The sequence below is a fragment of the Notechis scutatus genome, chromosome 4, assembly GCF_049901735.1.
Source record: "Notechis scutatus isolate UNSWTSFEM ecotype Mainland chromosome 4, rNotScu1.2, whole genome shotgun sequence".
In the NCBI taxonomy this organism is placed as follows: domain Eukaryota; kingdom Metazoa; phylum Chordata; class Lepidosauria; order Squamata; family Elapidae; genus Notechis; species Notechis scutatus.
In genome coordinates this window covers 116,035,493-116,047,869 of record NC_142012.1, presented here as the reverse complement: position 1 = coordinate 116,047,869, position 12,377 = coordinate 116,035,493, and the positions used below count along the sequence as shown (strand labels likewise).

Sequence of the window (12,377 nt, the reverse complement as noted above, 5' to 3'; positions counted from 1 at the left end):
CCCTAGCCAAAAGGAGAAAGAGATATTAATACTGTTTAAAATTTGTAAAGATAAATTTTTAAATAAACCATACATGTTTCCTGGATGTTTCCCAGCCCAATCTAGACAGCTATATAGCTTGCTATTGCTTACAGTATATGTTTTCTATCTTAAGAATTAGCTTGAATAGCAATAGTTTGCAATGGTGTATGTTTTGATCAAACAGCCTTACATTCTGGATTTCATTCATTTCTTTTTCAGTAAAATCACAGATTATAACCAGTTGGAGAAGGTGGATATTCTCCTTCCTCAACAAAATCTTATTTCCTATTTAACACTTGTAAAAGCATCTGGATACATATGGTAAAGTCTTTTATTTATATTAATTATTTACTGTATCTATTATGTAAATTTCTAAATAACAATCAGATGAATTGTTTTGGGAGGTGGGGAATGTGTTAACTACTTGCCTTCTTAAAATGGATCAGCTAACTAAATGATCAAATTCAAATTACAGGTTTTCAATGACGATTACATTGAAGGGACTTTGATAAAACTCCTGCTGGCTTAACTAAATATATTGCTTTATCATAATTAATATGCTGTCAGGCCAAAATAAATGCATGAGTTATTTTTAGCAATGCCATCTTTTCATCACCAAATATTATTTCACAAAGACAGCTCCAACTAATTAATGTGCAGTTGGTTAACTATTAAAAGTAGCAAAGTCACTTTCAAAGTGAGTCCAATTTTTGGTGAACTCATGGACTTATTCCCACTGCTGTTTTCGGCAGTATTATGGAAACAGTTTATGACTGCCATCTTCCAAGATATTTTTCCCTCAACTTCTCAGTCCTACAGCACTGATATTCCTTTGAGATCTCTTTTCCATAATCTAGCCTAATTTAATTTTCAAGTCCAGAAAAGGCCAGTTAGGGGCTCATCATTTGAGAGATTCTTAACTTCATTAACTAAAGTTAATTAATTTAATTAGATAGTTCCAACCCTACCAAAAATCTTTCAGGTTTTTCTATAGAGTTTTGTCCAAAGAACATTACAAAAATTCTTATTAAAGTCACGAAGTAACTCTTTTAATTTTAATTTTTTCTTAATTAATTCTTAATTCTTTTAATTTGAACAGTTATTAATAAGTTAATTTTATGGCCTTTATTTATTTAAAAAATTTAATATTTCATGCTTTTTAACATTGTTATTTACTACACTTATTGTACATTTGTCTAGACATAGATTCTAAGTCTCCCAAAGGGGAAAAATAGATATATATTTTATAAGAAGCAAAGGAATATAGTTTCATAGATCTCAGATGGATTACCTGCAGCAAATCATGGCAAGATAAATTTAATTAATCAACAGGGCATCATTATTGCTTTAAGAAGCATTGAAACAAAGTAAAATAGATTCACAAAAAGAGCCACCCTTCCCTGAAAACAAAGACAAACACTATCTGAAAACTAAATCCTGCCAAAAGACATTGGGATACTGGAATGTTTATCTTTGGAAAATGAAGAGTTTTTCAGGCAGTTGTTGTGTAGATAATTAAGATATGGAAATTAAGATAGATAACTTTAAGCATTAAGACTATGCACTCAGTTCTTGTGAAAAGAAATGTCAGGGCTGAAGATATATGAAGGTGCATTCTCTTCCATAGTTATCATAATGTCTCCAGCTAACATTTGGTAGATCTTAGAAATCGGTAATAGATTTCATAGCTCTTTCAAGCAATCAAAAAGTAACTTGGAAAATATGTGAGAACAGTTCTTCAAATGCAAAAATGTTAACTGTTGAAGTCAATGCAGTAGTAAATAGTTTTTGTATTTATATCTCCTAGTATCAGAAATGATACTAATAAAAGGAAATTTAGGTGTTTGCCTCAGGGGGAACATACATATGAAGAAACCAAATTGGTGGACAGAACTGTACAGTCCAGGCTGCCTGAACTGCATTGTTGCTCTTGGGTATCTTATCATCAGTATTAAAGTAATTTATCTGGCAGAAAATAACTGTCAGAGGCCTGATACAGGGTTCGTCATTATTCCCACAATAGACACTCAGGATGAAATTAAAAAAACAAACCAAAAACTTGGCAAGTTTTTAAAATTCCACTGCCTTGGTAAACCACAAGGTGTCACACTTTCTCTACCACAATCTTTCTCCAGATTATGAAGACATAAAGTAACAGGTTTCTTCTTAACAACATTGCATTGCTTGCTTACCTTCAACAAAAGTAGGAGAGTGTGGGGGGAAATGCATCAATAAAACTATCAAGATCCTACAGCTTTAGATTGTCATCATTCATAGACTGCCATAATATACCTGTCTAATAACTACAATAATGTATATGTCATTCATTTATTTATCCGTTAAATTTATTTGCTGTCTGTCTTGCCATAGGGATGCCGTAGACCAGGGGTGTCCAACCTTGACAACTTTAAGACTTGTGGACTTCAACTCCCAGAATTGAAGTCCACAAGTCTTAAAGTTGCCAAGGTTGGACACCCCTGCCGTAGACAGCTTACAATAATAAAAAGGAAGAATATGAAAGTGTAAACAGAGCAGAAATAAAATAATAGAGAAATAAAATAAACAATGGAAAAGAACACAAGGAGAATATGATAACCAAAAAAGGTGGTCAGATGGAGAGCGGAGCAGGGGTGGGGTGGGGGAGTCTGCCATTAGTCTAGCAGCCACCTCAAGATATCAGTTAATAACAAAATGAAGCAGGAAATTTGATTAGCTACAAACAAAACGGTCAGCTTCTAATATCACATGTTTCACCTCTTTTCTTTTCTTTTCAAACCAATGGGAAATTGAGTGTTTCGTATTGAAGGCTTGGACATTTCCCCACCCACCTTGTTGATCAGCAAAGAGGCATATTGGTATCAATGACTGGCCTATCAGGCACTGACAAAAGGAGGAAGGATCCAAACAATAAAATGGAAAAGAGATTAGCAATATTCAAAGCTCTCCATCAGGATTGTGGCAGTTAGCATAACGTGTATTACGCACAGAAAAAGGAAGTTGTTATAAAGAAACTGAAAGTGATCCTGCACTGACTTTGTCAGATATAAAAAGTAGGAAAAGAAAAACACTGTCAGACCTTCAATCACTATTTCTCAGCCTCAGGAACTTTAACATATATGGACTTCAATTCCCAGAATTCCCCCAGCCAGCATATACACTGCTCTATATAAATATAGTAGAATTTCAGTATTTCTTGAGGAGCATGTTTCCTAACTTGGTCTACCTCACAGACCTAATATGAGGTTTAATACCTGATACTTTTCAGTAATTCAGAAAGGTATGTCTGATGTTTTTAATTAATTAATTGATATAGAGCAGTCAATTTCTGGGTCCATAATCATTTTAAACCTTTGCATAACAGATCTTCTGTTTGTTCTTGGACTGAGAAACTCAGTACACACAAAGACACAAACACACACACACATACACGCACAACAAAACAAATTCTGCTCCCAGTTCATTTATTGAGAATCAACTTTTCTGCTGCTAATTTTTGGAACCTATTGAAGTATAGTGTGCTGCAAGATATTAAGATCACAAGAGAATTGGTATATGACTGCATAATAACTTGGTGTGGAATATTTTAATATAGTAATAGCCTTCCACTCTCCTCTTTCAGACAATTTTACTTTTAATTAATTGTTCTTCCTGGTCCTAATAAATGAACCGCTCTCAGATTCATTCAATTTTCTAACATTTTTAATCCCAGCCTGACAGATGTGCTGTGCGATGAAAATTCAACATGATCAGATCCCACTAACTTCAACAAAAATTGCCAATAGTAAGGAAATGTTCCCTTAAAACTGTGGTCTAAGATAGTTTCCTCTGTTAATTTCCATATCAGGTTAGATAAGAAGTCTGAAATGTTTGTTTTTTGTCCCTTCTCTAATTTACTGCAGCATTTCTCAGTGGAAAGACCCATATCGTTTAGGATGCATATTTCATCAAGGGGACTGTATAGTGGCTGTGAATGATTTGAAAATCAAAGATATGGATGAAATGTTTTGGTTCATAAGTAGATCCACAAGAAAGGAGGTAAGAAATAGCAATTGAGGCAAAGCTTAGCACTAGGCAATACGAGATTTTTATGCAAAATTATCATTAGATGTTTTGCCCTATCTATCTGCTTATAAATACACAATTAGAAATGTCCAGCTAGATGATAAGTGATCCTGTATCACCCTTCTCTCCCCATTCACCTCCCCAGCTTGGTTTCATTTGCCATAGGATCCCTTTTTAAACTTAAGTCTGACCTTAGAAATAAAGTGACAATGAAAAAGCACAGTAAAAACTGAAAGGGTTTCTTTTTTGTCATACTACTTCCTTTCAATAACTTAAATCTTTTTAAATCCCAGCACTATTATCAGCAACAACACATAAACTGGTTTTGTGAAATATCCAGAATATTCTAACTCCTGGTGAAGGAGGTCAGCAAACTGAAATAGATTGTTGTTTTTTAAAACTAGAAATAAATCTCAAGCAGGAGGGCTGTCGCAGGGATGGGACTCAGTTTTTTTTAACAATGGTTCTGTGGGTGTGGCTTAGTTGGTGGGTGTGGCTTGGTAGTCATGTGACTGGGAGGGCGTGGCCAACTAGACATCACTCGTGTCAAGGGGCACTTCTCCTCACTTTGCCTCTCATGTCAGTGGGGATGCTGCAACGGTCATAATTGTGAAAAATGGTTACCTGTACAAAAATACAAAAAGCTTCTTTACTTGCAAAAAGCTGCCCTAAATACCAATCATTAGATTCAAACTACCTGCAAGTCAGAGTTACAAATCAGGCAGGGTGCCAGAGCACCTTGATGAATGAAAATAGTTAAAATGCAGTGATGACTATCAAGCAGCCATCTCTTGCTCATAAGTGAAACTCTTTAGCAGAGAGGTCATTTAAGCTCCCCAGAAAAAGCACACCTAGGAAAAGCAATCCTGCACCACTTAAAGATGCCAGCTGGTCTCACTTAGCTCACAAGATATCCTAAGGAAATCATCCAGATTTAAGGAAGATTTACTTCCCCCCAGAAAGGCAGTAAAAAAAAATCAGTGCCAAGCTAGCATCCTGCCTCTTAGAAGTACATCCCAAAAGGACAGTGCCAGATAGTACTAAAGCAGTGAGGAAGACCCCCTCCCCAGATAGAAAAAGAAACCATGAGGCAGGAAAAAATTCAAACACAATACAAATAATTAAATCACAACAGTAGCTATTGCTTGTTGAAGCTGAATAGGGAAAATTATCCCATAAATAAACACAGGATTAAACGTCACCAAGCACAGAATTAACCTTCACCAAAAACCAGTTTTAGACCAAAACTCAGAAAGGGTATGTAAACTCACGTTTGAATGTCAATCTTTCTAGTTAGCCAAGAAGCCTTGCTGAATGTTACTCATCTTGGTTCCCTGTCACTAAAAGCTCTGCTTCAATATTCAATTATTTCTTCAAAGTGCTGATTGTCCAGGGAAGTATTTCCTCCCAACAGCATGTAAAAAACTTAAAACAACCCTTTCCCAGGGGTGGGATTCTACCAGTTCGCATCTATTCGCTAGAACCGGTTGTTAACATTCTAAGCAGTTCGGAGAACTGGTTGTTAGAAGAAATTACTGCCCTAATCCTGTAAGGAAGGCAGGAAGGAAACATGCTGGTGTTGCTTACAGAAACTGCCTCTCTGTTAACCCTTATTACATGCTTGGCAGGACTAGACTTCCTATTTCAGGAACGTCTCTGGAGTTTTTGTCCTCCTTTGCTGGTACTTTGTTTGTGTGGAGTGACCATTCGAAGTTACAATGGCACTGAAAAAAGTGACTTATGACCATTTTTCACACTTACAACTGTTGCAGCATCCCCACAATCATGAGAGGCCAGGCCAGGAGATGTGTGCCTTGATGTGAGTGATATTGAGTTGGCCACACGCAGCCAATAACATGAGCACCAAGCCACACTCACCAACTAAGCCACACCCATAGAACCAGTTGTTAAAAAATTTGAATCCCACCCCTTCCCTTCCCCCTTTAAGAAAGCCAAGTCTCAGAAGCTCCAGAGACAGGAAGTCTAGGCGTACTGGCAAGAATGTAATAAGGGTGGAAAAAAACAAAAGGAGATTGCTTCTAACTACCGGTTCTGCAAACTGCTTAGAAAGTAACAAAGGGTTCTATAGAACCGGACAGAACCAGTAGAATTTCTGTTTGTAGCAAGGAACAAACTAACATTCCTTTCTATCCCGTCAAATTGTAAGACAAATTTATCACCGCTTTAAAATCACTCTGACAGAGTGATCAGTCCATTGTTATGGCAATGGTAATTCCTGGCTTTTTCTCCATATATTTTTCTGTGTCTTAACATTAGAAATATTTGCAGCAATTATTCACTTCAGGATTTTGTTGCCAATAGATTTTTCATGGACTCCATCAAGATGCTAATGATACACAACTTCATAAAACTGTCTGGCAAGAAAAGTCTGCAAGCCTAAATCACCAGAATTGTATACATTTCTCAACTCCAGTGTTTATTATAGAAATGCATGCTGATTCATAGTTTGGATCTGAATTTTTTTTTATTATCTTACTAACTCAAAAAGTATAAGATAAACTGTCAGATATAATGTTATAATCACCATTCCTACTTTTTTTTTTGCCCCCAAGGTAAAAGTGACAATAAATCGACTCCCAAATTCAGAGATTTTGCATGTTCCAGGATGCACGTGTCCATAATGGCATAAAAGAACAGTGTAAGTATATCATAAGAGTATATCTTTTCCATATGCTTAGCAATCAGTTTTGTCGTGGTTTCACTGGCTTGTTATCCTATCTGCAGAAAGAAATCAATGAAAAGATTGTAGTACACAAAATTATCTGCTACAATGTCCTACCAGTCAATGACTACCTCTTTGACTGGTAGGAAATTGTAGAAGGTAATTCAGCTTCAACTGCAACAGTACAAGAGCACATAACAGATACAAACTCAAACCGTTCCAAATTTGACTGCAGAAAGTACGACTTCAGCAACAGAGTGGTCAATGCCTGGAATGCACCACCTGACTCTGTTGTTACATCCCTTAAATGTCCTTTAACCTTAAACTATCTACTATTGACCTCATCCCATTCCTAAGAGGTCTGTAAGGGTAATAAGTGCACATTCATGCTTATCATCCCTGTCCTATTGTCCCATTTATTCATATCTATTTCCTGTATTCTTACTCATGTTTATACCTCTAGCTATTATCTTGTAAGCGATTGACAAATCAAATCAAATCAAATCAATCAATCAATCAATAATAAAGATGAGCTCAGTGACAACTGTTCAATTTACCGATCTGCCAATTCTTTCCTTTAAGTTAATTTCCCTTTTCAGATCATTGTTTTCAGTGACATTATTTTAAATGATTTTAAAAAAATTAATACAACCCTGTTAAATTATTACATAAATTTCCCAACAGCATGGTAACAAGAAGTTAACTGCATGAAGATTTGCAGGAAACTGAAAAAAGTAAAACCAGAAACAAGTTTGGGAAAATGCTCCAATCTCATGAATGTAGCTTCCCATAACCCTTTATTTGATTATAAATATATAGGAAGGATTCATCTTTTTTACCTTATTTCTTCTGATTATACACCCTAAAAGTTACAGTGTCAAAATGAACCATGAACATGAGGGGTGTTAAATTCAAGGCGTCATGTTGTCATGTGATATATTGTAACTTTCCCTTCACTAAACCTGGGGGGAGGGCAGCGAATGTGATACCCAATGTGCATCATCTTGTTCAAAGAGTGGTTATATTGACACCCTGGGAATAGGAGGGCAATAACTCTGTAATTTCATAGCAGCTAAACTTTAGTGGCATGCTGCTTCTGATCTATATAGCTATCATTGTTTGAACCTATTCTCTGTGTGTGGGTGTGTGGCTTTCTCTGTGTAAATTTATATTCCTGCACATGGGTTTGTTTCAACTGTTTAGATAAAAGTTGTCTGAATCTGGAAGAATCCTAAGTGAAGTGCAGTTTAGTGGAAGATGAGATATTATTAACATCTGCTAATTAGGAATGTGAATAACATAAATTGTTTTGTTCTGTCGCTTGGCAAATATTCCATCCTGACATCTTCCTAATTAACCCTCATTTTTATTTAACGGTTGCACCAGTCATTGGTTGCACCAGTCATCTTTTTCAAATCTCTTACTTACAAATATGAAGAATTGCAGATTTAATTATAAACACACATTGGATCATGACTTCCTTCTGCCCTATTCGCCTTTTACCAGCTGCTTTCATTCTCCAAAATATCTTTTATGTTATCTCTGCTTCATATCTAATACTCTATCAGTGTGATAATTGTTTCAATTGTTTCATTAAGAACAGAATAAAAAATAGTTTCATTCTGTCATTTCTATGGATGCATAGCTGCTACAACTGTCCTCCAGAATTGCTCCTGCTAATGTCCCCCTTTTAATCTCAGTGTTAAGGGGTTAAATCAAGAAACCAGCAATGAACTAGAAAGCAGCTGTCCTTCCTGTATGTTTACAATGTAAATCAAGACACTATTTATTCCTCTTTTACAAGCGAAACATTCCATAATTATATCTAATACAAAAAAATCCCTCTTCTTATTCATCACATTTTTTAAAAATCCAATTTGTTCATCAAATGATTAAAATAAAATTTAAAAAGAAAATTGATTTTACATCTAAATTAACTTTTAATATCATTTCTGGAAAGTGATAATTCAAAATTCACTTTCTTTGCTATCTTTTGCGAGCTGGGAAGCCAAACAATCCTTTCTGCTGAGAGATTTGTGGGATTCTGTAAGTAATGTGCTGGAAGCAAAGAGAGGCATAATATTTCCCTGTATTTTGTTTTACATAAGTACTTATTTTAGAGCTGCTTTATCAACACAGTGATACTGCCACTCATGTAAAAGGAATAAAGATGTTCACAAGAGTGGAAAATATTTGTTCATGTCTAGGTAGTCATCATAGACTTGATAAAAAGCTGACAGTGTATAAAAAAAAAACAAAAGATCAAAGCATGTAAAATAGAAAAGGTTTTTCAGGTGCATTTGCTGAATCATAAGTCATTTTTCAATACAATTATTTCAGCTTTTCAACCACGAAGTCATTTTCAGGAACCCTTATAAACTGCCCACAAGGGATATTGTTTTTAAAAAGTGATCTTCTGATGGACAAGTATGCTACATTTTCTATATTTCTAGTTAGCATTAGTAGCTGGAACAGTTACTAACAATAGTTAATGATATTATTTTATTTATTACTGCCTGTAATAGAATTCATTAGAAGTATGTTTTCACATAATCACAATTTTTCTTGCTTTCAGTTTAAGCGACATCTTCTAACACGAATAAACACAAATTGCAAATTGCAACAGTATGTACTGCATGACCTAATCTAAGAAGTGGGATTCCATAAAGTCAGTGTTCAGTTATTATGTTTATTAATGATTTGGATGAGTAGAAACTGTAAATGCTTATTTCTTCAGCAGGGGCCGTGGTGACTCACATGGTAAGACGCTGAGCCTGTGCATCGTGGATGTCGGCAGCTTGGCAGCGCATGGTCCCAAGTTGAGGTTCCATCAGTGAATAAACCGCGTAGGGACAAGAAAGAAGCCTCTCCCAATTGCCTTTCCGCATTCAGGTGTCCCACGGAAATAAAAATAACACCGCCCCCAAAAAATCCTTTCATAAAGGCATCCCTTGGTGATCCCTGGCTAACAAGTGCCATATGCTAAATAAATAAATCCTCTTCAGGATGTTCCCATATTGCATTGCAATATTGTCTTCATGCCATAGGAAAATATTATAAACTATTTTGATATAAATTTTTATATAAAAAGTTAACCCATATTATCTAGCCTGTAATGGTCTGTAAATAGATTGCTTCTGTCAGAATTTAACCAAGATTAAATAATTGATTGTAAATAGAAAATCCAACAGTTTGTTCAAAGTACTATAGAAAATTGTATAATTCCTTCTGTGTATTTTTATAAATGATTAATTATTATATGGTTAAAGATGACTAATTGCAAATCCATTTATCAAAGGTTCAGTGCAGATATTAAAAAATCTTAAGGTATGACTTAGTCATCTTATTATACTCTTTTATTGAAAGAATAACTTTTATAGCCACTTTCAGGCAAGAGCATTTTATTTCCAAAATGCTGAGATTTATAAGAATGTTTTATAAAGGTTTCCAGAAAATATTCACCTAACAAATTTAACCAAGAATATAAGAATATTTGTCCCATTATCTTGGTAATTGTCCATAATCTGACATCTGCTAGATATGTTGAACATTCATTTTTAGTCAACATATGCCACTAGAAATGTCAAGCACACCTGAAAGGTACCAGACTGACAGGTGGTCTTATCTGTTCATTAAATCAAAAGTAGCACTGTAGTCTCACTCCTTTAAAAACAGGCATTTACACATTTATAATGTGTATTTTGAACCATATCTATAATTAAAAATTTGAGCTTCAAAGAAAAAAAATCCGGAGAAAGATTTCAAATATTTCTATTTTTGAGCTTTCAGTGAAGTAGCTAACAGCTAAAACTCAAGTTACATAAGAATCATGTCATTCTGCCAATTAAATTCTTCCAAGCCTAGTTAAAAAAAGTCCTAGTGAATAAATAAGAGTTTGGTATGTAGTCTCTTGATTCAGTTAAAACAGCTGCCTTTGTGCTAAAATCCAAATTATATATTTAAAAGGAAAACTTTAGTAGTGCATCAAGTTGTATTTTTCAATTCTGTATTTTTTACCTACAAAAAAAAGATTCTGGAAAAAAGAGAGGAAAAACTTATTTCCTTTTTTAAAAAAAATACTGAGACTCACCTTTTGACATAAGAGTACAGATGACTAAATATGATTTAGTTTTTATATCTCACAGTATATGTGTTCTATTCATAATACAATATAATACAATACATAATACAATATGTTGTTTCTATTTTCCAATATTTAAATACTTTTGTAAACATGCATTTTATAATCACATTCATGTGAATGTTTAATTCTATCTTTGCTCATTTTTCTAATCTACAAGATACTAACTTTGAGAAACTGTAGTTATGGTGACGGAAAAAGTAGAATTATCTCAGTAATAATATAATTTTCCATAATTTTGACAATTCTGTTGAGTAATCAAACTTACAATTTCCGTTTTTAATCAATTTTTCCCATTCTAAGTCATGTTACTCTGATTTTATCATAAGAACAATTTCTTTCCTGAAGATGTACCCAAATTAAAAAGAAAACTGAACTAAATAGACAGAACATGACCTGAAATATGATCCTGCCTATCAACACAGATATCCAAGAGAAGTGAATATGAAGAAAGAAGATCCAAATTTTGCTAGTTATGAAATGTTTCTAGCTAATTCTAATGTTCTAATCAGATCTTTGATTAATTCTGGGAAATTAATTGCAGCTACCTTTTAGGGTAGACAGAATGGAAATCTCTGGAAGATTACTCATGATTCCATGTAGGGTCTTGAAGATACGGCAATTCACCCAATTCTTTGACAAGAATGCATTGAGACCCATTTCTTCGTTTTCTTGTTCCCATCTGGGTTTGTTGCCTCTATCATCATTTTTCCTTTTTTTATGCTTTTACGTTTTTTGTATTGTTTCTTATTTTAATAGTTTTTAACAATCTGAAACCAACCCACATTTTTGGGGATTTCAGCAGCATATAAATTATTATTAGTCTTGGAGTTAGAGAGAGAATTAATCTCTGACTTGCAGAACCTTTACTAAATTTCAACAAACTTGAAAACAGATCCAAAAGATAGATGCCTCCCTGTCCGTCCCTCCCTCCCTCTCTCCTTTGTAGGCATTAACTGAATTCTGGTTGCTTCGTTTATGAATGCAAAAGCAAATATGATGTCTTTCTATCTTCATCATGCTAAAAATAATGAAAAAATAGAATGATTCATAAGAAAGATCATCTACAGTGCATTTTGTCTGATCAATCATTAGAACCTATGAAAGGGGTTTAAAATAAAATGTTGTGCACATTTATTTAAATGTATGATGTATAAATCCATATTTAATACTCTACTGTGAATAGATTTTCCTACTCCAGAAAGAACTAAAACTGATTAAAACATGAAAGTTGGTGTTGGCATGCATAGAGACAGGTTGATGGCCATTAACCTTAGGGATTAAACAATAAGTTACTAATAATTATGTGGAGGATACAACCATTGATGCAAGCTGGCAAAACTTAGATCAACACACAAATAAAAAAATTATACCAGTATTTCAACTGGAGACATATGAGACCAAAGGAAATATAGCATCTTGAAATTATCAGTGCTTGGTTTGCAAATTATTAAAACATTGCAACACTTA

At 34.4% G+C, this 12,377-nt stretch overlaps 1 protein-coding gene across 3 annotated transcripts in view; it reads left to right on the top strand.

Annotated features, from left to right (window-relative positions):
- The window catches only part of PLEKHS1 (pleckstrin homology domain containing S1), a 30,957-nt gene extending 18,580 nt beyond the window's left edge, over positions 1-12,377 (top strand). For 2 of the 3 annotated variants that reach the window (XM_087964522.1, XM_087964524.1), the window contains 4 exons: positions 241-342; positions 3,921-4,056; positions 6,657-6,742; positions 9,507-12,377. In XM_087964522.1, the coding sequence (XP_087820648.1) occupies positions 241-342; positions 3,921-4,056; positions 6,657-6,725 (307 nt within the window). In that variant the 3' untranslated portion in view covers positions 6,726-6,742; positions 9,507-12,377. Of the gene's footprint in view, positions 1-240; positions 343-3,920; positions 4,057-6,656; positions 6,743-9,503 lie in introns of all 3 variants that reach the window. The other variant, XM_087964523.1, reaches the window with a different exon arrangement.